General features: G+C 50.9%; 2 protein-coding genes across 2 annotated transcripts; both read right to left on the reverse strand.

Annotated features, from left to right (window-relative positions):
- Window positions 1-2959: 2959 nt before the first annotated feature.
- LOC139596472 (dual specificity protein phosphatase 22-A-like) lies at window positions 2960-19403 on the reverse strand. Its single transcript, XM_071440791.1, has 7 exons — window positions 19383-19403; window positions 18023-18056; window positions 17072-17154; window positions 14717-14766; window positions 11467-11541; window positions 10106-10277; window positions 2960-4597 (listed from the first exon to the last, which is right to left on the reverse strand). Exons 1-7 carry the CDS (start codon window positions 19401-19403, stop codon window positions 4397-4399), a joined length of 636 nt encoding a protein of 211 aa, XP_071296892.1. The 3' UTR covers window positions 2960-4396.
- A 1065-nt stretch (window positions 19404-20468) lies between these two features.
- On the reverse strand, window positions 20469-25635 carry COX4I1 (cytochrome c oxidase subunit 4I1). The gene is made up of 5 exons (XM_071440792.1): window positions 25550-25635; window positions 24753-24832; window positions 23298-23462; window positions 21577-21708; window positions 20469-20734 (listed from the first exon to the last, which is right to left on the reverse strand). Exons 2-5 carry the CDS (start codon window positions 24829-24831, stop codon window positions 20598-20600), a joined length of 513 nt encoding a protein of 170 aa, XP_071296893.1. The 5' UTR covers window position 24832; window positions 25550-25635; the 3' UTR covers window positions 20469-20597.
- Window positions 25636-26175: the final 540 nt, after the last annotated feature.

The following is a 26175-nucleotide window of genomic DNA, read 5'->3' on the forward strand; positions in this document are numbered from 1 at the left end:
TCCCGGTGCCGCGCCCGCGGTTTCGCCGTGCTCATTATATATACAAGCAAAAATTATGCGGCCGCGCCTACCGCCACGCCCACTCCACGCTCCACCAATCACCGACTCCTCGCCGCTCCTGCCCCACCCAATGAGGAGGCGGGGCCGTGCGGGGCTGACCAATGAGGAGCGTCCCCGCGGGGCGCGCGCCGCAGTTTCTCTTAAAGCGCGGCTTTCCCCGAAATCAGCTGACCGAGGGGGCGGGGCCTGAGCCGGAGGGGGCGGGGCCTGAGCCGGAGGGGGCGTGGTTATCCCGCCCCTGTCCCGGGTCTGTCCCGGGTCTATCCCAGGCCGGTTCGGTCCCGTCGTTCCCAATCCCAAATTAATCCGTTCCCAGTTCCAACCCAGCTCCCCCAGTCCCAGAGCAGCCTGCCCAGAGCCAGACTGGTCTGGTACCAGTCCCAGCCCAGTCCATTCCCAGTCTCGGACCAATATCCCAGTCCCAGCCCAGTCCATTCCCAGTTTCAGACCAACATCCCAGTCCCAGCCCAGTCCATTCCCAGTCTCAGACCAACATCCCAGTCCAAAACCAGTCCATCCCCAGTCCATGATCAGTATATCCCCAAATAAACCTCCCCAATTCCAGACCAGTCTCCCCAGTCCCAGATCAATCTAGTCCCATACCAGTTTCCCCAGTCCCATACCAGTTTCCCCATTCCCAGATCAGTTTCCCCATTCCCGGACCAGTTTCCCCAGTCCCAGATCAATTTCGCCAGTCCCACACTGGTCACTCTCCAGTCCCAGGTGATTCTATCCCCAATCCCAAATCAGCCTTCCCAGTCCCAGACCAGTATCCCCAGTCCCAAACCAGTGTCCCCAGTACCAGCCCAGTCCATTCCCATTCCCAGGCCACGTTCTCCAGTCCTAGACTGGTCCATCCCCAGTCCCAGACCAGTTTCTCCAGTCCCAAACCAGTGACCCCAGTCCCAGACCAGTGTCCCCAGTCCCAGCCCAGTCCATTCCCACTCCCAAGCCACTTTCCCCAGTCCCAAACTGGTCCACCCCCAGTCCCAGTTTAGTCCAGGCAGTTCCCAGTTCCTTTCTGGATCACCCCCAGTCCTGGATCATCCCCCCCTGCCTGCCCCAGCAGCTCCCACTGTTCCCAGTCTGGATTTGGTGTCCTGGCCGTGCCCCAGCGTGGCCAAACCCAGCCAGACCCACCAGAGCATAAAGGACCATCTGCAGCCTGACTTCAGAGGGGGATTTTTTTGGGATTACCAGATTACACACACATTTCTTGGAAGAAAACCATAATCACTCCCACGTGGGTAATACAGAGAAATGGGAAATGTATGGAGCTGCACAGATGGTTTAATAAAAATAACACTCTGAGGTGCACAACCTTTCCTGTCATTTCTAATAAAGGATGGCTGGAATGGCCCCTGTTTTTAAACACCCCACTGATCCTCATTGGATCCCCCCCAGGAGATTTGGGGTGAGCCAAGAACCATCTTCTGCAATCAGATACAGTCAGGAGGATCATTTTCTTTTTTGACCAAAAATACAATTTTAAGCTTTGCAGGGGTATTGCATCCTCCTGCTAGATAGAGACCCTCCTGTAAAAACCTCTTTATTTTGTTAAAATTCAGGGAAAATTGTGATATTTTAAAGGGTCTGCACACAACCAAACTCTCCATCCCCTCTGGAGACCAAAAACCTGGAAATTCATCACAGTGGGGCGAGGTGACTTCATCATTCCCACCTTCACTCTGGCTCTGCAGCTTCCTAGGCAAGGTAAAAGTAAAGGTGGAAAGGAAAATCCAAATTCCCTGGGGTGAGGAGGATCCCTGTGGGGAGGATAAAAAATTAACCCAAATAAAATCGGGTTTCAGGCACTTGAAAAAGGCTGAGAAGGGAAGATGAGCAGGGCCAGGAATGTGCTGGGAACAATTTTCCCTGTCTGCAGCACCCTGGGCAGCTCAGCCTGAGGTGCTCTTGGCAATGCCCAAAAAGTGGAAATCAGCCCAGTTTTACCTGTTTGGGGTTTGCCTCCCAGCTGCCAGAATTCCTAAAGCCACCTCAGGTCTCCCTGATGGAGGACAGAGTGGAAAAATAGATATATTCATATAAAAAATAGATATATTCATATAAAAAATAGATATATTCATTTAAAAAATAGATAGATATTTGATAGCCCCCAAATCCAGGGAAATCTGGGCTGGGAGGAGGTTTTGGGGCATGGTTGTGGCTGTGATGTCAGGCATGGAGGGTGCTGCTGCTGCATTCCCTGTGATTCCCCAAACCTGGGGGATTTTCCCAGGTTTTGCTTTGGTGCTGTGGTTCCCAGGGAGTGTTTGAAGCCCGGGCTGTGGAGCTTATCACACCTCCTGCACATCTAATCTCTGCTTATCACCCATCTCCAATGACTTCCTATTAACTCCCACTTTCTTCTCTTTTCTCTTCCTGCCTGCAAGTTCCATTTTTCTGCTTCCTAAAACGAAAACAGAGGCTTTAAATCCAATATTGATCCCTGAGCTGATTGCTCAGCCTCCCCCCAGCCCACTCCATCAACCTCATTAATTGCTTTCCCATTATTTCCATGTGGAATAACAGCCACAGGGGCCCTTTTCTCCATCTAAATAAATGGGAAAAACCCCATTTTTTTTCCCCTAGAATTCTATACATCATGGCCAAACACGGAATATTTAAAACTTTTCATTTTGCTGGTGGTTCTCATCAAGAAAATGGGAAGCAGGGAAGTCATTTCAGTCCATGTCTGTATTCCCACCAGGAACACCACAAATCAAGTCCAGGCACCCTCAGGATTTAATCACTTTTTTCTTTATTAGGAGCTGGGTGAGTCACCCCTGGTGCTGTCACACGACGTGTACCCAAAAATCTTCATCCAGAGAAATTCCTAGAAATGTTTTGAATCCCTTTTTTCTTAGAAGGAATTGCAGAACAGACATTTTTTTTTTGAGTGGACAAACAGGGTAATAATTACAGTAAAAGGGCAGGATGGCACGGAAGGGTTGAAGGTTTCCATGTGGAAGGGCTGAATTTATGGGATGGGATGGATTGTAAGGCAGATGGGGGGAATTCCTGCCAAAAAAAAAAGCTCTGGAAAAACACAATCCGAGTTTGGGATGAAAAACTGGACATGGCCACAGGGTTCAGGTATCAAAAAGGCTTTTGGAGAAGGACAGAGTTAAATTGGTCCATGGGTTGAGTGAATCCAACCAAGCTTTTGGTTTCTTTGGCAAGCAGGGACATTCAGATGGGGCTCAGGGAAATCCCAAACCCACTCTGGCTCCAGGGATGGAGGCACTGGGACAGGCACTGCTGGATTTCCCCCCTCCCTGGGGCTGGGATAAGGAAAATCCCAGATAAAAGCTAAATTTGGGGTTTCCTTTCCCCTTATCCCTGGGGTTGGGGTAAGGAAAATGCCAGATAAAACCTAAATTTGGGTTTACCTTTCCCCTTATCCCTGGGGTTGGGATAGGGAAAATCCCAGATAAAAAGATAAATTTGGATTTACCTTTCCCCTTACCCATGGGACTTGAATAAGGAAAATCCCAGATAAAACCTAAATTTGGATTTATCTTTCCCCTTACTCCTGGGACTTGCATAAGGAAAATGCCAGATAAAACCTAAATTTGGGTCTACCTTTCCCCTTACCCCTGGGGTTGGGATAAGGAAAGCCCCAGACCCCAGAGCCCGAGACCCCTGTGCCTTTGATCTAACCCTTGGAAAAAAAAAAAAAAAAATTACCAACCTTATATGAAGAATTACAAGCCACGATCGTTTAAGTAGAATGATAGTGAATTTATCATGGGGTGAAAAATAGATTTTTGGGGTTTTTAGAATGGGGGTTCAGGAGGTAAGATGGAGGAACCTGGGTGTGTCCTGTCCTTCTTCTTCTTGGCCTCCAACTTCTGCTGTGATGTTGGCACTTTTGGATTGGTTTAGAGTAGAAGCTCAGTGTCTAACACAGGTGATGGGTATTGGGAAGTTATGGTAAATATTGTACATGTAGTTTTTAGTATAAAAAGGTAATACCAGGGGCAGGCAGAGTGCCTTGGACTGTCCTGCTGAGGGGACCATGGCTGGACAGGAGAATTTTATAGATAATGAGCAATGAACAACCTTGAGAGTGAGAACTGAAGGGCTCTGGCTCCTTCTTCAACCACCAGGCTGGGAAAAGAGACTTTGTGACCCATCTCAGGGTCACTGTGAGCAGCAGAGGTTCCAAGAGCTGGCAGCTCTGTGGCTCCTGTCCCCCTGCTCCAGCCTGGAGCCCAGGCTGCTGCTGGCATCTGTGTGCCCTACACACCAATCCCTGCAGGTGCTTGGCAAAGGGAAAACTGAATTTTCCAGGCCCCAGGGCCAATTCCTGCCCGGGAACAGCCTGGCTGCTTTATCTGCTCATCCACCCGCTGCCACCAGCGGTGTCACCTGCGCGGCACGGAGGGGACAAGGTGGGAGCCGGGCAAGGGAGCCGGGAGCAATCCCTGCCCCCGGGCTGCTGCTGCTGCTGCTGCTGCCCCAGCAGACGCTGCAGCTCCTCCTGGTCCTGGAAGGGGTTCCTGCCGTATTCCCGGCGGATCCAGGCGCGGTACTGCCGGGAGAACAGGCAGGAGAGGCTCTCAGGGGGAGCTGAAAAGCTCAGAAACCCCAGAGAGAGATGGAGCAGGGCAGCTCCGGGGGAAAGCAGCGAGCAGAGCAATTCCTGCAGCATCCCCAGCACAGCCAGGAGGGTCCCACCCCACAGGATGAAGGGATGAAGAAGGAATGATGGGACCAAGAGCACCCACAGCGTGCAGGAGGGTCCCATCCCACAGGAGCTCACACTCAGCACCCCATAGATGCAGTGGATGCCCCATCCCAGCACAGCCAGCGTGCAGGAGGGTCCCACCCCACAGGATGAAGGGATGAAGAAGGAATGAAGGGACCAAGAGCCGCAGCAGGATGATGGGGAGGGTTAGAAAAGGAGGTCAGTGTGGATGGATGTCCCCACAGATGCAGTGGATCCCCACATCCCCAGGCACATCCAGCATGCAGGAGGGTCCCACCCCACAGGATGAAGAAGGAATGAAGGGACCAAGAGCAACAGCAGGATGATGGGGAGGGTTAGAAAAGGAGATCAGTGTGGATGGATGTCCCCACAGATGCAGTGGATGCCCCATCCCAGCACTCCCCACATCCTCAGGCACACCCAGCGTGCAGGAGGGTCCCATCCCACAGGAGCTCACACTCAGGCTGGAGGGATGAAGAAGGAAGAAAGGAAGGGATCAAGAGCAGCAGCAGGATCACAGAATCACAGAATTTCTAGGTGGGAAGAGACCGTCAAGATCATCGAGTCCAACCCATGTTCTAACACCTCAGCTAGATCATGGCACCAAGGGCCACATCCAGTCTTTTTTTAAACACATCAAGGGATGGTGACTCCCTGGGTAGGTGATTCCAGTAATGGGTATCATCATCCCAGGATGATGGGTAGGGTTAGAAAAGGAAGCCAGTGTGGATGGATGTCCCCAGAGATGCAGTGGAACCCCATCCCAGCACTCCCCACATCCCCAGCCCAGAGCTGGCAGCACCCTCAGCTTCCCACACTGCCTGCAGCTGGGACAGCAGCTTTATTTATCCCTCCTTGCCAAGAAGCTGCTGCTGCTGCTCCTAATGTGTCTGAATTCCTGTAAGGAAAGATTCCCAAGGCTTTTTTTTTTTTTTTCCCCCAGAAGCAGTTGGTCCTTGCAAGGTGGGGCAGGTTTGATGTCACAGCACCTCGGGAGGTTGTGGGGACCTTCTCACCCCACTTGTCACAGACATCTTTTCATGGAAAATCCTTTCCTTAGGATTTTTTCCTCCAGGGAAGCTGAGAGGCCTCAGGAACAGAGTGTCAGGGCAATGGTTATCTGCTGCTGTGGAATGCAACAGGTGCATCTGGGATTGGGCTCATGTGGTTGTTTCTAATTAATGGTCAATCACAGCCCAGCTGGCTTGGACACAGGGCCTGAGCCACAAACCTTTGTTATCATTCTTTCTGATTCTATTCTTAGCTTAGCCAGCCTTCTGATGAAACATTTTCTTCTATTCTTTTAGTATAGTTTTAATATCATGGATATCAAAAAATAATAAATCAGCCTTGTGAAACATGGAGTCAGATCCTCATCTCTTCCCTCATCCTCGGACCCCTGTGAACACGGTCACCGCCCTCCTCCTCCTCCTCCTCCTCCTCCTCCTCCTCCTCCTCCTCAGCCCATCTGGGGTAAGAAGGCAGCCTGGCCACGCGTGCCAGCGCCACAGGGGACAGCTCTGTCCCCAGAGTGCCCATCTGTGCCCTCTCTGGCTTCCTTTTCTGAGCCTCCCCATCATCCTGCTGCTGCTCTTGCTCCCTTCCTTCCTTCCTTCCTTCTTCATCCCTGCAGCCTGGAGAAGCCCCATTTGCCAGCTTGAAACCACAGCAGCGAGGCTGGAGCACCTTCCCCATTCCCTCCTCCCATCTGAGCCTCCTCAGGTGAAGGAAACTGAGGCACCACAGCCCCAGGAGGTCCCCAGAAGGTCCAGGATGTTCCTCACGGGTTTAAACCAGCAAGGATTGAGGTTTCCCACCCACCAGGGCCATTCCAGGGCTGACATCACACACGAGTGGGAGTTTCAAGGAAAAGGCAGCTCTTGCTAAATCCCACGGACAGGAAAACACATCCCAGCACCTCCACCCTGGGCTGCTTCAGGGAAAGGGCTGCAAAGCCACTGGCAAAGCTGTGAGGGGATGGGAAAAGCATCTTGGGAGGGAAAAGGAGGAAATTGTGGTGCCCAGGGTGGATTTGGGGAGCAGGAGGAATGGCTGGGGTGGAGGGAGGGACAGCAAAGCCCAGCCCAGCGTGTGTGGGAAGGGCTGGGGAGAGCTGCCCTGCCAGGGGAAGCCCTGCAGGGAATCTCCAGCACCCAGGGTGGTTTGTAATCCCCAGGAGCATCTGCCAGCCTCCTCCAGGGACGTTTCTCGAGCTGGTGACAACGGGGCAGGGCCACATCCCCCCGTGTGACAGCACCGGGGAAGGGAACTTGGCCTTGGGGACAGTGTCACAGGCTGTCCCTGCTCCCTCCTGCCAGGACAGGAATCCCCTCCAGGGGCTCATGAGGAGCACAGGGACCCCCTGTTTGTCATGGGAACCCCCCCTGTGGGGGCTCAGGGGGAGCACAGGGACCCCCTGCTTGTCACAGGGACCCCCTGTTTGTCATAGGAACCCCCCCCAGGGGCTCAAGGGGAGCACAGGGACCCCCTGTTTGCCACAGGGACCCCTGTTTGTCATGGGAACCCCCCAGGTCCCCCTGTTTGTCATGGGAACCCCCCCAGGTCCCCCTGTTTGCATGGGAACCCCCCCCAGGTCCCCCTGTTTGCATGGGAACCCCCCCCAGGTCCCCCTGTTTGCATGGGAACCCCCCAGGACCCCCTGTTTTTCCCTTGCACGGTGGCTGCAGCGCACGGGGGGCTCTGTCCCCAGGGCTGGCACGGGGTTTAGGGGTGACAGGAGCTGTGACACCCTTTGCACACATCATTTCCAGGGTTCCCCTTCCCTTGCAGGGCGTCTGTGTCCCATGGGAAGTTTGGGAAGGGTGAAGGGGCAGAGTCCAGAGTGGGAGGCTGGAGGCAGCCACAGAGCCAGGGGGGAGCTGTGCTTTTAAAAGCCATTTCCTTTGCTTTTTAAGGGTTTTCCCTTTGCTTTTTAAGGTCTTTCCCTTTGCTTTTTAAGTTTTTTCCTTTGCTTTTTAAGGTTTTTCCCTTTGCTTTTTAAGGTCTTTTATTTTAAGGTTTTTCCCTTTGCTTTTTAAGGTCTTTCCCTTTACTTTTTAAGGTCTTTTATTTTAAGGTTTTTCCCTTTGCTTTTTAAGGTTTTTTTCCTTTGCTTTTTAAGGTTTGTTCCTTTGCTTTTTAAGGTTTTTCCTTTGCTTTATAAAGTTTTTCCCTTTGCTTTTTAAGGTTTTTATTTCCTTTGCTTTTTAAGGTCTTTCCCTTTGCTTTTTAAGGTTTTTTTTCCTTTGCTTTTTAAGGGTTTTTTTGCCTTTGCTTTTTAAGGTTTTTTTGCCTTTGCTTTTTAAAGTCTTTGCTTTTTAACGTTTTTTCCTTTGCTTTTTAAGGTTTTTCCCTTTGCTTTTTAAGGTCTTTTATTTTAAGGTTTTTCCCTTTGCTTTTTAAGGTTTTTATTTCCTTTGCTTTTTAAGGTTTTTATTTCCTTTGCTTTTTAAGGTTTTTCCCTTTGCTTTTCAAGGTTTTTTTCTTTTTAAGGTTTTTTCCTTTGCTTTTTAAAGTTTTTCCCTTGGCTTTTTAAGGTCTTTGCTTTTTAAGGTTTTTTCCTTTGCTTTTTAAGGTCTTTCCCTTTGCTTTTTAACTTCTTTTCTTTTTAAGGTTTTTCCATTTGCTTTTTAAGGTTTTTTCTTTTTAAGGTTTTTCCCTTTGCTTTTTAAGGTTTTTCCCTTTGCTTTTTAAGGTCTTTCCCTTTGCTTTTTAAGGTTTTTTTCTTTTTAAGGTCTTTCCCTTTGCTTTCGGAGGCTTTCCAGTTCAAACGTGCAGCTCTGACCCCTGCACTGAGTGCTCTCCCTGGAATGCAGCTGGGCTCTGCTCCATCCTCCCTTCCCTGCTGGGAACCAGCCAGCCTCAGCTCCTGCTCTCCCAAAACCTCGTTTTGGGGAGGAAATCAGAGATTTCTGCCCTCCTGCCTGCCGCCTGCCCTGAGAGCGGGGCCCTTGGTGCCCAGACATCCCAAAGCTCCTCACAAGAGCCTTCCTCCCTCTCCACTCCCCCTCTCCCTGCTGCATTCCCAGCTCCTTCCTGAGGTCCCCAAGGGACAAACTGCTCTCCCATCCTTCCTGCTGCATCCCAACTCCAGAAAATGAGTTCGGGGTTTTAAAGAGCTTTTTAGAGTGCACTCACACAGTATCAAGGGCCTTATTTTTTAAAATTTCTTTTTGGTTTTGCACGCAAACCCCCAAATCCTCAGGCGATAAATGACATTCCCAAATCCAGCTGGGGCAAACAGCTGCATGCAGAGGAGCCATGCCTGGTTGCAAACACTTCCAAAAGCACCCAAAGGGGCCTTTGGTGCACCTAAAGCACCCCAAGTTTGGGGTTTTCAAGTTTGGGGTTTTTAAGAGCTTTTTAGAGTGCACTCACACAATATCAAGGGCCTTATTTTTTAAAATTTCTTTTTGGTTTTGCACACAAACCCCCAAATCCTCAGGTGATAAACGACATTCCCAAATCCAGCTGGGGCAAACAGCTGCATGCAGAGGAGCCGTGTCTGGTTGCAAACCCCTCCAAAATGTACCCAAGGGTTTTAAGTCTGGGGTTTTCAAGTTTGGAGTTTACCCCTCCAAAATGTACCCAAGGGATTTTAAGTTTGGGGATTTTAAGTTTGGGGTTTTTAAGAGCTTTTTTAAGTGCACTCACACAATACCAATGCACTAATTTGTTTTTTTGATTTCTTTTTGTTTTTGCACACAAACCCCCAAATCCTCAGGTGATAAACGACATTCCCAAATCCAGCTGGGGCAAACAGCTGCATGTAGAGGAGCCGTGTCTGGTTGCAAACCCCTCCAAAATGTACCCAAGGGATTTTAAGTTTGGGGTTTTTAAGTCTGGGGTTTTTAAGAGCTTTTTTAAGTGCACTCACACAATACCAATGCACTTATTTTAAATTTCTTTTTGTTTTTGCATGCAAACCCCCAAATCCTCAGGTGATAAGTGACATTCCCAAATCCAGCTGGGGCAAACAGCTGCATGCAGAGGAGCCGTGTCTGGTTGCAAACACTTCCAAAAGCACCCAAAGGGGCCTTTGGTGCACCTAAAGCACCCCAAGTTTGGGGTTTTCAAGTTTGGGGTTTACCCCTCCAAAGTGTACCCAAGGGTTTCAAGTTTGGGGTTTTAAAGTTTGGGGTTTTTAAGAGCTTTTTTAAGTGCACTCACACAATACCAAGGCAATTATTTTAAATTTCTTTTTGGTTTTGCATGCAAACCCCCAAATCCCCAGGCGATAAACGACATTCCCAAATCCAGCTGGGGCAAACAGCATACAAAGGAGCCATGCCTGGTTGCAAAGCCCTCCAGAAGCACCCCCGGGGGCCTCACCTCGTGCAGCAGGGTGCTCTCGTACTCCTGCAGCTGCTGCTGGAAGCCAGGGTTGGGGCTGGCGTAGGAGCGGACGGCCCTGGTGGCAGCCAGGCAGCTCTGCCAGCCCAGCTCCGTCACTGTCATCAGGTATGCCACCAGCAGGGTGCTGCTGCGGGACACCCCGGCCAGGCTGGGCCAGGAGGAGCCAGTCAGGGATGGGATCCTGCAGGAACCAGCCCTGGGATGCGGGTGCCTGGCTGGGCTGTGAGCAGCGCGAGCTGCAGGGGACAAGGAGCTCCCCTCTCACACTCTCACTGCTGCTGTCACCTCCCTGTCCCTTCCTCAAGCCACATCTTGGGTGCTCAGGTGGTCAGTGATGTTCAACACCAAGGACACTTTTAGGAGCCCGTGCCTGATGCCTCAGGTTTTGGCTGTTCTATTTTTCACATTCTGTGCTGCTTTAGTGTGCGGGTCTGAGATTCGGATTAGATGAGGGAGTGTCTGGCATGGTGAGCAGGCTAAAAATACTGAGCATCCCATTCCTGCAAGGAGATGTCAATCCAAGGATCCTCCAGCAAATGGAGCATCACCATCTGGGAGGGGTTTCCAAAGTGGTGCCTCAGGTTTTAGCTTTTCTATTTTCCAAATTCTGTGCTGCTTTAGTGTGTAATTCTGAGCTTCATATTATGGGATGCTGAGCTCTGGGCACAGAGCAGGGACACAAAACAATTCCTGCTCCAGCTGGGCACCAAGGACAAATGATCCAAATCTCAGCCCCAGGAGCACAAACCCCGTGGGCTGGAGAGAGAAAAACAAGGATGGGACTGCAGGGGCTAAAGCTGGAATGGGACAATGAACTGCAAGATGCAAATGGAGCAGAACTGATCCAAGGGAGAGACCCCGGGAGCGCTCGGGCATTTTGGGACCATTTGGGTTCATCTTGGGTTCATTTTGGGACCATTTTGGTTCATCCTGGGTTCATTTTGGGACCATTTTGGTCCATCTTGGCTTCATTATGGGACCATTTTGGTTCACCTTGGGTTCATTTTGGGACCATTTTGGTTCATCTTGGGTTCATTTTGGGACCATTTTGGTTCATCCTGGGTTCATTTTGGGACCATTTTGGTTCATCTTGGGCGCATTTTGGGACCATTTTGGTTCATCCTGGCTTCATTTTGGGACCATTTTGGTTCACCTTGGGTGCAGCCCTGGCTGGGCTCTTGTGCTGCCCAAGGTGCATCCATTGAGGAGATGCTTTTAATAAATCCCTGCTTTATTCTGTGACTCTGCCCAGCCTCTGCTCCAGCTCAGCCTTCCCAGGGCTCCATCCCCAGCTCCCAGAGGATGGCTGGGCTCTGAGGGGTCCCAGCAGCTCTCACCAGTGCACCAGGCAGCCTCCCCCTGCGAGCCGGCACTCGTGGATGAACTGGATGCACTCCTTGAAGTGCTGCAGCCTGCAGGGGGAGAGGCAGAGGTGAGGAGGGAGGGACGGGCTGCCTGTCCCTGCAGGGCACCCTGCAAACACCAGCACTGTCACTCCCAAGGGTTTTCCACCACCCCGGGGCCACCAGCGTGGCGTGGGAGCAGAGATCCTTTCTCTGCCAGGCGAAGGTGATGCCTCAGGTTTGAGCTTTTATATCTTTCACTTTCTGTGCTGCTTTAGTGGGTGGGTCTGAGCTTCATACATGGGGATGGTGAGCTCTCTGCACAAAGTTATTAAGTTAAAAATTAGTTATTAGGTTAAAAATAGTTATTAAGTAAGTATTAAGTTATTAAGTTAAAAATTAGTTATTAAGTAAAAAAATTGTTATTAAGTATTAAGTTATCAAGTTAAAAATTAGTTATTCAGTTAAAAATAGTTATTAAGTAAGTATTAAGTTATTAAGTTAAAAATTAGTTATTAAGTTAAAAAATAGTTATTAAGTATTAAGCTATCAAGTTAAAATTTAGTTATTAAGTTAAAAAATAGTTATTAAGTTAAAAATTACTCATAAAATAGTTATTAAGTTAAAAATAAAAATAATTTAGGTATCATTTCTTAATTGAACAGTTTATCCCTAAAAAAAAATCTTATAAAAAAAGAGATACAACTCCATTTTTTAACTTATTAAAGCACTATGAAACTCACAATCTGTGAAATATCTGTAATATAAATAAAATAACCTGTAGTATAAATAATATAAATAAAATAATCTGTAATACAAACAAAAACCAATAAACAGCTAAACCCAAACAAAAAAATACCATCTCACACATTTAATCCCAACCTTAACCAAAAAAAAAAAAAAACAAAAAAAAAAAAACCAAAAAATCCACAGAGAAGAGGGTCCCTTTGGCAGCCCCTGTGCTGCGGCGCCGGACTTCCTCTGCTGCGCGTGATGGGGTGGGAGGGAGCCCTCGCTGCCTTCCTGATTTCTCAGAAGCCAAAGCTTGACCTCCTGCAGTCATTCCCACTGCCAAGGGAGCTGCTTTCCCTCTGGGAACTCTCCAGAAGCTCCTCCATCACTGCTGGCCCATGGAGGAGGGGGTTTGTTCTTCACCCTGCCCTGGGGCGCTGGGCTCGGCGCTGTCTGAGGAGCCAGAATGAATTAATGCAGGAATTGCAGGGGGTTCTGCTCCCCAGGAGCAGCAGGAGAGGTGAGGGAGTGTCTGGCATGGTGAGCAGGCTAAAAATACTGAGCCTCCCATTCCTGCAAGGAGATGTCAATCCAAGGATCCTCCAGCAAATGGAGCATCACCATCTGGGAGGGTTTTCCAAAGTGATGCCTCAGGTTTTGGCTTTATGATTTTCAGGTTCTGTGCTGCTTTAGTGTGTGGGTCTGGGTTCACATCAGGGGATGCTGAGCTCTGGGCACAGAGCAGGGACACAAAACAATTCCTGCTCCAGCTGGGCACCAAGGACAAATGACCCAAATCTCAGCCCAAGAGCACAAACCCCGTGGGCTGGAGAGAGAAAAACAAGGATGGGACTGCAGGGGCTAAAGCTGGAATGGGACAATGAACTGCAAGATGCAAATGGAGCAGAACTGATCCAAGGGAGGGACCCCGGGAGCGCTCGTGCATTTTGGGACCATTTTGGGTCATCTTGGGTTCATTTTGGGACCATTTTGGTCCATCCTGGGTTCATTTTGGCACCATTTGGGTTCATTATGGGACCATTTTGGTCCATTTTGGGTTCATTTTGGGACCATTTTGGTTCATGTTGGGTTCATTTTGGGACCATTTTGGTTCACCTTGGGTGCAGCCCTGGCTGGGCTCTTGTGCTGCCCAAGGTGCATCCATTGAGGAGATGCTTTTAATAAATCCCTGCTTTATTCTGTGACTCTGCCCAGCCTCTGCTCTAGCTCAGCCTTCCCAAGGCATCAAAATCTCATCCCATGGGATTTCCCTGCTTGTCCTGCTGATGTTCACAGAGCACACAACATCCCCCAGGGCCTGCAGGTGCTGCCCACTGAGCTCCAAACTCTCCAGATCCCAGTGCTCCCCTCAGCCCCTCGGCAGGACCAGCAGGAATCTTCTCTGCTTGCAAGCACACGATGCTCACGCCTCCAGCCTCCATCCCTGTCCCAACATCCCAAAGGAATTTGGCTCCCCCATCCATCCTCACCCACTCCACGGGTGTTTTTCCCACAGGGAAAGCTCTGCCTGTGCTTTTCCAAGCGTGGGATCAGGCAGTGGAATTAGTGCTGAGCTCCCGAATCACAAGCAGGACACAAAGTTCACCAGGATTGTGAAATCCAAGGCATAAACTGACAAGCAGAAAATAGTTTCTTGAATAACTCTTCCTTCCTGCAGGCAGCCTTATCTTCTTTTTTTGGTTGGTTTTTTTTTTCCCCTTTTTTTATTTTTTTTTTCCCTTTCGTAGACACGCCACGAGCGCAAAGAAATGAGCGAAGGGGGGAAAAAATAACAACCAAAAAATCCCAGTTCTTGCTGAGGCAGGGTTTTCTTGTAAAGCTTCTCTTTCCGCTCAGCCAGAGCATGAGCAAGCAGGATTCCACCCCCAGGCACGGCTGCTGCCAAGGATGCTGGAAAAAACAGCACCTCCACAGGCAAGGGCTTGGAAATTAAGTTTTGATGCTTTTTAGGGTTTGATTGGAGGGAAAAATCCCCTGGATTTGCCAATTTGCTGGTGCAAATTGATGATTTATTGGTGCAAATTGATGATTTATTGGTGCTCGCCACCCAAAGCAGCAGCATCCCACAAAATCTTGGCAATTCCTCCCAGCTCCTCTCAGCTTCATCTCCAAAACAGCATTCCAAGAGTTATGAGCGTGGGTCATTGCTTTATATGGCAAAAATAATTCATATTTTAATAAATTTGTCTTTAAAAAAAAATGCCTTGAGGACTGACACAAATCATCTTTCTAACACTCCAGTTTTCAGTCCTGCCCAGTGGAATAACTCTGAAACTTGAAAAAAAATCACATTTCCTGACTACAAACACATATTAAAAATAGATTTTAAGCCCTAAAATGTTCTTTACCACATAAAAATGAACCCCAGCTTCTGGGAAGCTCAGGGGTTATGTGAAATTTCACAGCGTGAATGGACTGAACCTTCATCCTGCACAACCTGAGCTTTTATTGACCAACTGCTGACAAGAAAAAAAGATGGGAAATCACTTACAGGTTTTGACTGGATGAATCCGAGGCGGAGATACACAGATAGGTCATGTCCTGCAACACAGAATAAAACAGTCACTAAATACCTCCAAGAATCACAAAATCCTCCATTCCTCTCTCTTGTTTTCCTTCCTCAGCTGACCTTGAGGAGAGAAGAAATCTGAAAACCACCAAACCAGTGGGGTTTGCTCCACTGCAATGGATGAGTGCATCCATCCCTCCCCACTGATTTGCCCTCAATCCCACAGGACAGGCCAGGCTGTGGGGACAACTCAAACATTCAGGAGCCCCCCAAAACAGAGCCAGGGAGCCCCAGACTCCACCAGGAAGACGTGCACTGACAAAGCCACTGTCATCAATGAGTTATTTCCTCCCTGTCCTTTTAATACGCCATAAATCATCTGCTGCCTGCTGGCCTAGGTCAGATTACTTTCCTCTCCTTAAAACATCGCTTCCTCGATCCTCCCTGCTCAGAGCTAAATTTAGATCCTTTTTATCTGGGGGTTGGGGTTGTTGGTTTTTTTTTTTAATCCTTTCTTAGCAAAATATGGGGGGAAATCCTGCAGCCAGAGCGCCAGGGATTGCCCCATCTCCATCAGGTTCAGGCAGCCCAAGCCCCTGGACCACCCTCCAGCCCAGGAGGCTGAAAAATTGGATTATTTAAGGAAGGAAGGGGCAGAGCAGGATGGGCACTGGGATAATTCTGTGCTGGGGTGACCCACAAGCTTTCCACACATCACCTCACCCCCAGCTCCACGCCTGGTGCATCCCAACGTGTCCCCAGGCTGGCAAGAGGCACCAAATCCACCCTGGAGAAGCCAAAAGGTCTTTGGCCCACCCCAAAGCTCAACCCAGGATGAACCCCAGGGCTGCTCACAGGGCCAGGTGTTCCTGTCCCTATCCCGGTGCCAGGTGTCCCTGTCCCAGGGCTGGGTGTCCCTGTCCCGGGTGTCCCCATCCCTATCCCGGGTATCCTTGTCCCTGTCCCGGGTGTCCCCATCCCTATCCCGGGTGTCCCTGTCCCTGTCCCGGGTGTCCCTGTCCCTGTCCCACCATGGCAGCGGCGCTGGGGTTTGCGGTCACCGCTGGGGCCGTGATTGACACATTGCAAAACCCCCCGGGCCTTCCGCTTCCCCTCCGCGGGCTCTGCTCCCTGGTGTAAGGGCTGTGTGCTTTCTGCTCCCTGGAGTAAGGGCTGTGTGCGCTCTGCTCCCTGGTGTAAGGGCTGTGTGTGCTCTGCTCCATGGTGTAAGGGCTGTGTGTGCTCTGCTCCCTGGTGTAAGGGCTGTGTGTTCTCTGCTCCCTGGTGTAAGGGCTGTGTGCGCTCTGCTCCCTGGTGTAAGGGCTGTGTGTTCTCTGCTCCCTGGTGTAAGGGCTGTGTCTCCTCTGCTCCCTGGTGTAAGCGCCCCTCCCCGCCGGGGCTCCGTTCGCGGGGCGCCGCCGCCCTCTCGTGGGGACCCCCCGGCAGCGCCGGGCACCCTCCGGGCACGGCCCCGCAGCGCTACGGGTCCCGCCTGCCCCCCAAAATCCACCCAAACACCCCGGTGTCCCCCAAAAACCACCCAAACACCCTGCTGCTCCCCAAAAACCACCCAAACCCCCGCTGCTCCCCAAAATCCACCCAAACCCCCGCTGCTCCCGAAAATTCACCCAAATACCCCGGTGTCCCCCAAAATCCACCCAAACACCCCGCTGCTCCCCAAAATCCACCCAAACACCCCGCTGCCCCCCAAAATCCACCCTAGCACCCTGCTGCCCCTTCCCCAAATCCATCACTGAGCCCCTTTGGGCAGCATTGCCTGGTGCAACTCGATGTAAATCAGTGTAAATCAGTATAAATTGGTGTACATTGGTGTAAATCAGTGTACATCGGTGTAAATTGGTGTAAATCTGTGTAAATCGGTGTAAATCAGTATAAATTGGTGTAAATCAGTGTAAATCAGTATAAATTTGTGTAAATCTGTGTAAATCAGTTAAATCAGTATAAATTTGTAAATCTGTGTTAATCAGTATACATCGGTGTAAATCAGTGTAAACCGGTGTAAATCAGTGTAAATCTGTGTAAATCAGTGTAAATTGGTGTAAATCACTGTAAATCGTTGCAAACCCAGCATTGCTTCTCCCCAGGCCAAGAGAAAGCCCTGGGTGTCCCTTCCCTGGCTGTCCCTTCCTTGGCTGTCCCTTCCCAGGGTGTCCCTTCCCAGGGTGTCCCTTCCCTGAGTGTCCCTTCCCTGAGTGTCCCTTCCCCTGGCTGTCCCTTCCCTGGCTGTCCCTTCCCTGGCTGTCCCCTCCCTGGCTGTCCCTTCCCAGCTCCTGCTGCTGTCCCGGCTGTCCCCAGCCCCCCGAGCCAGGCGCTCACCTCCAGCACGGGCTTGGCGCCGCTGTGCACGGACAGGATGTGGGTCACCCCCTTGCTCAGCAGCTTCTCGTGGTCCTCAGAGTCTGGAAACGGGAGCCACGTGGGAATTTCCTGCCCTGCTGGGACCCCCCCCCAGCCCCTGACCCCCATTCCAGCCCTGCCTCTCGTCCCACACGGTGCAGGGAGGAGGTTGGACGCCCCCATCCAGGCCAAATCCCCCTGGGATGCACCGGGTGCTCAGCAGGTTCCTAAAGCCGGCCCTAAAGTCAGGAATTACCCTGAGAACTCAGGCAAGGCTGCTGTGTCCTTGCTGTTGGGGAGGTTTCCAGATATGCCATGAATTTCCTGGGGTTCCAGCATGGCTGGTGAGCACAGCTGGTGCACACATCTTTTATGGAAAATCCTTTCCTTTAGGATTTTTCCTCCTGAGAAGCTGAGAGGCCTCAGGAACAAAATGTAAACATTTATTATCTGCTGCTGTGGAATGCAATAGGTACATCTGGGATTAGCCCATGTTAGATATTTCTAATTAATGGCCAATCACAGTCAGCTGGCTCAGACACAGAGCCCGAGCCACAAACTTTTGTTATTCATTCTTTCTTATTCTATTCTTAGCCAGCTTTCTGATGAAATATTTTCTTCTATTCTTTTAGTATAGTTTTAATGTAATAGATATCATAAAATAATAAATCAAGCCTTCTGAAACATGGAGTCAGATCCTCATCTCTTCCCTCACCCTCAGACCCCTGTGAACACGGTCACACACAGCTCCCGGGGACATCCCTCTGCTGGGCTGGACTGGGATCACTGGAAATTGGGGTGGGGATTTGGGGCAGCTCTGGAAGATGCTGAGATTCCCAGCACATGGAGTTGCCAAGGAGAGGAATCCTCCAGCCCTGCCAGCTGCCCGAGGACCCCACAGCACCAGGGAGGGGCAGGGAATTCACTCACCACGAATATTCCCCAGGTAGAGGCCGGTGACAATCTGGGAGGTGACAAAAAGGAGAGAGAATTCAGATGGCACCAGGAACAAGGTACACCTGTTGTGGTGGGAATGAGCTCCAGCAGGACCAGGACACCTGGCACCAAACTCCCCAGGCCATGCCAAGCCAAGCACCCAAATCCATGGATCATATCCATAAACAACCAGGAGAGGCTGAGCCCAAACCCCTCAGGAGAGCAGAGCTCAGGAACAACGCAGCACAGGAATGGGAGGAGTTTGGATGTGATCCTCTGGAGTTCCAAAGGTTGCATCTGCCAGCTGGGGATGGATGGATGCTATTTACAGCAGGATTTCTATTTATTGCAGTTAAGAGATGTCAAGGCTTCAAATTTGGTCTCCAACTCACTGCTGCAGGGTTATGAAGGAGAAGAGGGACAGCTGAGGGTGTTTAAGGGGTGTGAGAACCTGCCAGAGCATTTCCAGAGGCACAGAAAGACAGAGCTGATTATCAGCTGGACTTGCTGGTGCCCATCTGGCAGAAGAGCCCTGGTTTGAGGAGTTTTAGGGTTTTCAGCAGCACTGGGTCACATCCAGCTGAACCCCAGCCCATTCCTGGGTGCAAACACCTGGATTCAGCACAGCTCAAAGTGTGAAGGGGAACGCAGAGCCCTGCATGTCATGGGAGTCCAAAATTGGATCCTATAAAAGGCTCTGCACCAATCCAGCCCTTGGCAACAACAGCCTGAGCTCCCCAAAAGGGTTTGGTGGCACCGTAAGAGGCACTTTGGGGGCTGTAAAAGGCACTTTGCCTGTCAGGCTGAGTTCACAGGGGTGAATCCCTGGTGTTAAACCACATCAGAGCCATGAGAGGGAGTTTGCCCTGATCTGACCTCTCTGTTGTTGTCCCAGAGTCTAATTTTAAACTGAAAGATTCACATTCCAAGTGGTTATTTAAGGACAGCAACAGAAATTGATCCCCTCCTCCAGCCCTGGAGGAAAAAGCAGCACTGAAACCACATTTCCCCCATTGCTGGGGCACACCCCGAGGGTGGGAAGGGGAGAATTTCCCTGCAGGGACCCCTGTCATCCCTGAGGATGAAAATGCCAAGGTTTTACCACCCCAGGGATGAGCATTTAATGCCAGCTGTCACTTTTCTGACACCTGCAGACGCCGAGCTCTTCACCCCGGATATAAACCTTGGATTTAAATCCCTGTTTGTTTTCTTAATTCTCTTGAAGTGCTTGGAATTCCAAAGGGCTGTGGGAAAGGGGAAGGTGCAGAGAGCTGTATTTAGGGACCTGGGAAGTGCATCCATGGGCTGCAGAAGCAGAGAATGTCCTGGCCACCATCCCACTGTTCCCCTGTACCTTGCTCATTCCAGTCCCCATGGGTTTTCTCTCCCCAGGATCAGGATTTGTGTGGTTTCTCAGTCTCCAAGGCTACCTGCAAAGAAACACCCCGAATTCCCAGGGAGGATGGTGAGGTGTGACCCCCTCCCAGAGCAGGAGGAAGGGAACCACACCAGGAAGGGAGCAAGCAGAGCCCTGGCAAACTCAGCTCACCTGAGGCTGCTCCAGCGGGTCCTGCTGCTGCTCTGGAGGGAAGGGAGCAGAGAGTGGCTGGGGCCAGGCAGGGGAGGATGAAATAAGGAGCTGGGATTATGGCAAGGCTCAGGTTTCTCTCCTGGCCTCCCTGGGGTTCCACAGCTTTTTGGGAAGGACAGAGCCAGGAGGAACAAGTCCCTTATCCCAGCAGCACTGAAACTCCAGTATTTGCTCCAAAATAAATCAATTTTCCAGGCACAAAACCCTGGCAGCTCCGTGTCCCTCACCCAGGGAAAAGCAGAAGTCCAGCCATCACCAGCCTGGGATTGTCACCCTCATCCTTCTCAGCATCCCAGAGATAAATTTATCACTTAAGGGATTTTTCAGCTGTAGGAATGGGAACTCACTGCTTCATTCCCACCAGGTTACCTCACCTTAAAAACCTTCCCAAATTTCTGAGTGGAAGGGAAAGAGGGGCCAGCAACAGTTCAGCACAGCTCCTAAACCACAACATCAATTTCCTGATGGTTTCCTGTCCCATCAGGAAAAGAGCAAATTTAAGTCCAAGCTTGGTTTGGGTTTCAGAGGGGCAGGGATCAGAGGGACCAAAGATCTTGAGAATATAAACCATGGATGCCCATGTGTGGGCACACAAGGAGCTCCATCATAATTCAGAAAATTCCTTCATGGATCAGCTCTGCTCTGAGTGAATTTCCCAGAGACACTGGGAAAAACAGGGATTAAGAGCTGTTAAAAACCTGCAGGTCTAGGAGACACCAGCTCAGCTAAGGGAGAAATTTGGCAGCAGCTTTCTTAGCCCTGAAAACATTAAGCCAGGCAGGAAATCTTGTTCAGGAACCCAATGTGCCACCCCAAGAAACCCATCCAGAGACCATCAAGAGGCAGCTGTCAAGTTAACCAGACATTTATTAGCATTTCTGGAGGTGGAGAGGGTGTTCCAGTACAACAAGCAACGAGGTCACACACGGGTGATGGAATCATTTCATATTCAAGCAGAGCAGGTTCCACTGAGTTGCTTTATTTCTTCCATTCGTTCTTGTCAAAATCCCACTGGGCTGTGATGCCCTGCACGGGGTTAACCCTCATGTCCAACATCCTCTTGGTCTGAGCTGACAGCCACTCGTCAGAGAAGGTGTGAGGGACAGGGCCGTACACTGCAGGATAGAGGGAATTATGGAATTATGGAATTGTGGAGTTATGGAGTTATGGAATTATGGAGTTATGGAATTATGTCCTCATGCCATATCAGCAAGTTGGGAATTTTGGGCTAAGTTTTGCTAATAAAAGGGTTTTTTTTTTTCCACTGGAGCAGGTTGCCCAGAGAAGCTGTGGCTGCCCCAGCCCTGGAAGTGTCCAAGGCCAGGTTGGATGGGGTTTGAAGAAACCTGAGACAGTGGGAAGTGTCCCTGGCCATGGATGGAGGTGAAATGGGATCATCTTCAGGATCCCTGCCAACCCAAACCTGTGATTCTATGATCTGTTCAAACCTCCACTCCCTGCATGCAGCATCTGCAGCATCCAGCTCAAACCACACTCCCACATGGATTCTCCAGTGGTTTCCTCCCTCACCAAGATAACAGCTTGCTGCTCTCCTATTTTTGGGAGCCTCAAGGCAGGGAGCAGCTCCTTTAACTGCTGCTCTGCCTCCTGGCAGCTGGAGGCTCCCTGGAGGCTGAATCCTTAGCTGGGAAGGCAGCCAAACGTGGCAGAAACCCAAATGTTCACTACCCAAGGCAGCAAAAGAGGAGAAGCTCTGGGATCAGGAATCTCACCACTCATTCCCTTCCATTTCCTGTCCTCCCAGATTTCTCTGAGTCAGCTTCCTGATTATTTCTGCTACATCCCCACAAGAGGCAGCTCCAGGATGGAGTTTTCAGGGACTAACAGACAGCTCCTGCTTCAAGTCCCTGTTCTGGCTGTTCCACAAACCATCCTGGCCCCACAGAATTCCCATCAGGCATCTCCTGATCCTACCCTCCATGGAAGAGTCACTTACTGAAGTGCTTCTGCCAGATGAGGATGATTCCAGTGAGACCAAGGAAGAACAGAACTCCCCCCAGGACGGTTTTCCACTCGTTTGTCCCTTTATTCATCTCTGCGTAGGTCTCGTTGAATTTTATCCGATACACTGGGGAAAAAAAAGCATCAAATCCTCTCTTTTAACTTTTCCTGGGGTTTGAAGGTGAGCAGAACTCTGCAGAGGGAGGTGAACGAAGCCTGAGGATGTTAAATCAGGTTTGGCACACACCAAAGCCAATCACTTCTTTCACCCCCACATCAATTTTAGTCTCCATTTTACAGATTATCCTGAAGTTGGGCACAAGTTACAGCGTAGACCTGAAAGAAGGAAAACTGGGAGTTCTCCTTCCTCCCCTCCAATTCCCAGTGTGGTTATTGACCCCAAAGCTCCCCAGCACCAATAATTCCAACAGGAATGTTTCAAGCTCAGCTGCCACTAAAATCCACAGGAATTTAAAATCCAAAGCAACAGAAAATTTGGAGCAATTCCTCAAAGTTTTAAACCTTTCCCAGACCAGGTTCTCCCTTCACACCACGAGAGCAGTTAGAAAAGATGAAGGAATTTTATTTGCAAGGCAAAACACCCAGGGGGAGCCTTCATTAGCTGGAATTTGGTTCATGCCAAGGTCAGTGGTTATTAACATTCAAATCCATGTTTGTGTTTGGGGCTCACTTCACCCAGCTGGACTAACAATGGCATGGTGTTGTACTGAAGAGATTTTTTTCCTGGCTGGTTGAAAGCAGATGGGAATCAAGAAATAAATTATTATTATTATTATTATTATTATTATTATTATTATTATTATTATTATTGAAATAAATTGTTGTTGTTGTTGTGGGGGTTTTTGTGTTTGTTTGTTTGTTTGTTTGTTTCTGGAAGAGGAAGGAAGGGCTGAATGTGACCTCAGATTTGGAACAGAAGCCACAGCAGGGGCATTGCATGTTCTGTAACAGCACCAAAGATCTTGGGAATAAAAACCATGGAGCACACAAGGAGCTCCATCATAATTTAGAAAATTCCTTCATGGATCAGCTCTGCTCACAGACACAGGGAAAAACAAGGATTAAGAGCTGTTCCAAGCATGGCATGGAACAAAAAGCCATCAAAAGACTTGAGAAGGGCCTGGAGTGCCAGGACAAGGGGAATGGCTTTGAGTTGAGTGTGTTTAGGTGGGATTTTGGGAAGGAATTCCTCCCTGTGAGGGTGGGCAGGCCCTGGCACAGATGCCCAGAGATCCCTGGATCCCTGGCAGTGCCCAAGGCCAGGCTGGACAGGGCTTGGAGCATAAGAATAGAATATATTAATAATAGAATAGTAATATTCATAATACATAGAATAACATATTTCTATTCAAAATTCTGTTCAGATTTTGGTTAAAAAGTGGTCAAGGTAAAATGAAAGAATCATCATCTGCAAGTTTGATAGAATCACCAGGATCCCCCTGTCTTTTCCCTCCAAGCTGCTTTCCCAGCATTCCCCAGTCTGTACTGGCACATGGAGTTACTCCTTTCTGCTCCAAGCATTTTGGCATTTTCCTTTCCTGAACTCCAGGAGATCCCCACTGGCCCATTTCTTCAGCTTCTCCGGTGCTGGAAGGAGATGATCCTCAAGCTCCCTCCCCACCCAACCCACGGCATGCTCAGAGATGGGAGCTGTGCCATGGCTGCCTGGAGGTCCCTCAGAGCCCCCACACCTACATTCCACCTTCTCCTCGGCAGACAGGGCGCTCCAGGACGCCTTCTCCTTCTCCTTGAGCGCGCGCTGCTGCGCTGACAGGTCCCGCACAAAGGCCACCTCGGGCAGGGGCACGTCCCGGCGGTCCACGTACACGGGAAGGGTGTAATCCTCTGCCTTGACCACGCCTGCGGGGACAGGGACACGCACGGGGACACGGGGACACACATGGGGACACACATAGGTAATGGGTGACACACACAGGGACACACACAGGGACATGGGTGACACACATGGGGACACACACGGGTCATGGGGGACACACACGGGGACAGACACGGGGACACACGTGGGTCATGGGTGACACACACAGGGACACACACAGGGACACACATGGGTGACACACACAGGGACATGGGTGACACACACAGGGACACACACAGGGACACACACAGGGACACACACAGGGACACACACAGGGACATGGGGGACACACATAGGGACACACACAGGGACATGGGAACACCCATGGGGACACACATGGGTAACACACACAGGGACACACAGAGACATGGGGACACAGGGAAACACAGGGGGACACACACAGGGACATGGTTGACACACAGGGACACACACACACACACACACACACACACACACAGAGGAACACAGGGACACACATGGGGACACCCAGGGGGACACAGGGACACACAGATGGGGACATAGGGACACGCATGGAGACACACACACACGGGCACACAGGGACACACACAGGGTCATTGGTCACAAGCAGCTCTGACTGGTCCCAGGTCACAGCTCAGCCGTGCACAAGTGCAGCAGTGCAGGGAGGAGGTGCAAGGGCTCAGGAGCAACGCTGAACCTGAGAACTTTTATGTTCTACCAGCACAGACATGGAATTACAGGAGGGGCTGGGATGGACTGGGAAGGGTCCTAAAGCCCATCCCACTGCAGGCCCTGCCATGGGCAGGGACAGCTCCCACTGTCCCAGGACTCCAAGCCTGGCCTTGGGCACTGCCAGGGATCCTGGGGGAGCTGAGGGAAGGAAAGGAGGCTCAGGGGGCCCTCCTGGCTCTGCACAGCTCCTGCCAGGGAACAGGGACAGGAGCAGAGGGAACGGCCTCAGGCTGGGCCAGGGCAGGCTCAGGTCCGACATCAGCAGGAATTTCCCCATGGAAAGGGGGGTCAGGGATTGGAGCTGCCCAGGGAGGGTTGCAGTGCCCATCCCTGGAGGTGTCCCAGCAATTCCTGAGGTGGCACTCGGTGCTCTGGGCTGGGGACAAGGTGGGGATGGGGCACAGCTGGGACTCAGTGACCTTGCAGCTTTCTCCCACCTGGATGATGCCATGATTGTCACTCCTGCCACCTCCCCAGGCTCCCTCCACCCCCACCCTCCCCTCACCCAGGGTAGATTTCTGTGCTCCCCCCCTTAGGTTGTGCTTTATTCCCCCCTGACCCACCGTGTCCATGTGCCCTGAGGCACAGGGAGGTGGAGATGGATCTCCTCCCGACCAGGCTGAACACTCTGGAAGCCAACATCCTGCAGGGGCAGGCAGCAACAGTCAGTGCCCACGGTGACATAGAACATTTCCCACGAGTTTATATATATATATATATATAAATATTTATAGTCTAAAGATTTCCTGCTCCTTCTCCAGAGGGCAGCACACCACTCCATGCTGGAGAGGAGATTTAGTGGGATATTCTCCCACTAAACCGATCTGGATGAGCCTTTCTCTCCCTGTTTTTAACCCGAGCCTCCTGCACTGGAAGCAAAGGACATTGCCATATTTAAACCGCCCTTCTAGGACGCTGTAATTCCAAACTAAACCATTCCTGGCGCCTCAAGCACATCCCAGAGCCACTGCAGAGACCCCTGCGCAGGGAGCATCCCAGGGAAGGGCGGGATCCCCACAAGGGATTCGCACCCACACGGGATTCCGGATCCTCCGCTGACCCCAGCCCAGCCCAAAGCCGCCCAAGCTCCCACCCGGAGCCGCTGTCTGCCCTGACCTTGCCCTCCCTGCCTGTCACCTCTCTCCCGCCCGATACGTCGCGACACCGGTGTCAGAACCCCTCACGGACCCGGCGGGAGGGGCCGCAGCGCTGCCCCCTCACAGCCCTCCCCGCAACCCCCAACCCGCGCTGCCCCGCCAGCCCGGCCGTGGATAGGGATGGCAGGGAGAGCTCCGTTCTCGCGCCCAGCCCGCTCCCCGCCCGTCCCCGCGCTCCGCCCGGCCCGGCTCGGCCCCACGACCTGGCGACCGTCCTCTACGGCTGGCGGGACCGGAAGGAGCCGCGGCCGGAAGCGCGGGGCACGCCGGGAGCGCGGGGCAGCGAGCGGGCCGGGCCGGAGCGGCCCCGCGCGGGGGCTGATGGGATGCGGGCGGACCGCCGCTGGAGGTTTATCCCGGATTCCCAAAATCCCAGGGGAAGGATGTCTGAGGGTGGGTGTGAAACACGCCAATCACTTGTTTCTAAATTTTTAAAAGTTTAATAGTAATAAAATGGTTATAAAAATAGTAATATAGTCAGAGTAATAATAATTTGGACAAATTGAATTAGGACAATATGAGACAATAAATACAAAAAGTTATGGACAGTCCGGGTACTTTTTTCTGGACAGCATAAGCCCGAAAAAGGACACTCGTTAACAAAGGATTAACCCTTAAAAGCAATGTTGCATATTCATACAGCTCATACATGATGCATAAATTCCATTCAAACACAGGATTCTGTCTGGTCATCGTCAACTTCTTCCTCTGAATCCTAACAGCACCTTCGAGGAGGGAAGAAGTTCGTTTCTTCTGATAAGAGGGCAATAAATCCTTTTTCTCTGAAAGATTCAGGTGTCCTGTGGCTGCTATCTCGCTGGGAGTCCTT

This window comes from Agelaius tricolor, unplaced genomic scaffold (genome assembly GCF_023055355.1).
Source record: "Agelaius tricolor isolate 1412-34295 unplaced genomic scaffold, bAgeTri1.0.p SCAF_15, whole genome shotgun sequence".
Taxonomy (NCBI): Eukaryota; Metazoa; Chordata; class Aves; order Passeriformes; family Icteridae; genus Agelaius; species Agelaius tricolor.

What these genes read in the sequence shown, in the direction of transcription:
- LOC139596472 (XM_071440791.1), bottom strand. Translation starts at nt 19,403, where the DNA reads ATGGGGACTGGAATGAGCAAG. An exon ending in GCGCCAAGCCCGTGCTGGAG is followed by an intron (nt 14,767 to 17,071) that starts GTGAGCGCCTGG and finishes TCTGTGTTGCAG; the next exon opens with GACATGACCTATCTGTGTAT. An exon ending in GATTCATCCAGTCAAAACCT is followed by an intron (nt 11,542 to 14,716) that starts GTAAGTGATTTC and finishes CTCCCCCTGCAG; the next exon opens with GCTGCAGCACTTCAAGGAGT.
- COX4I1 (XM_071440792.1), bottom strand. Translation starts at nt 24,831, where the DNA reads ATGTTGGCTTCCAGAGTGTTCAGCCTGGTCGGGAGGAGATCCATCTCC. An exon ending in CCTCAGGGCACATGGACACG is followed by an intron (nt 23,463 to 24,752) that starts GTGGGTCAGGGG and finishes CTGTCCCCGCAG; the next exon opens with GCGTGGTCAAGGCAGAGGAT. An exon ending in TGCCGAGGAGAAGGTGGAAT is followed by an intron (nt 21,709 to 23,297) that starts GTAGGTGTGGGG and finishes TTTTTTCCCCAG; the next exon opens with TGTATCGGATAAAATTCAAC.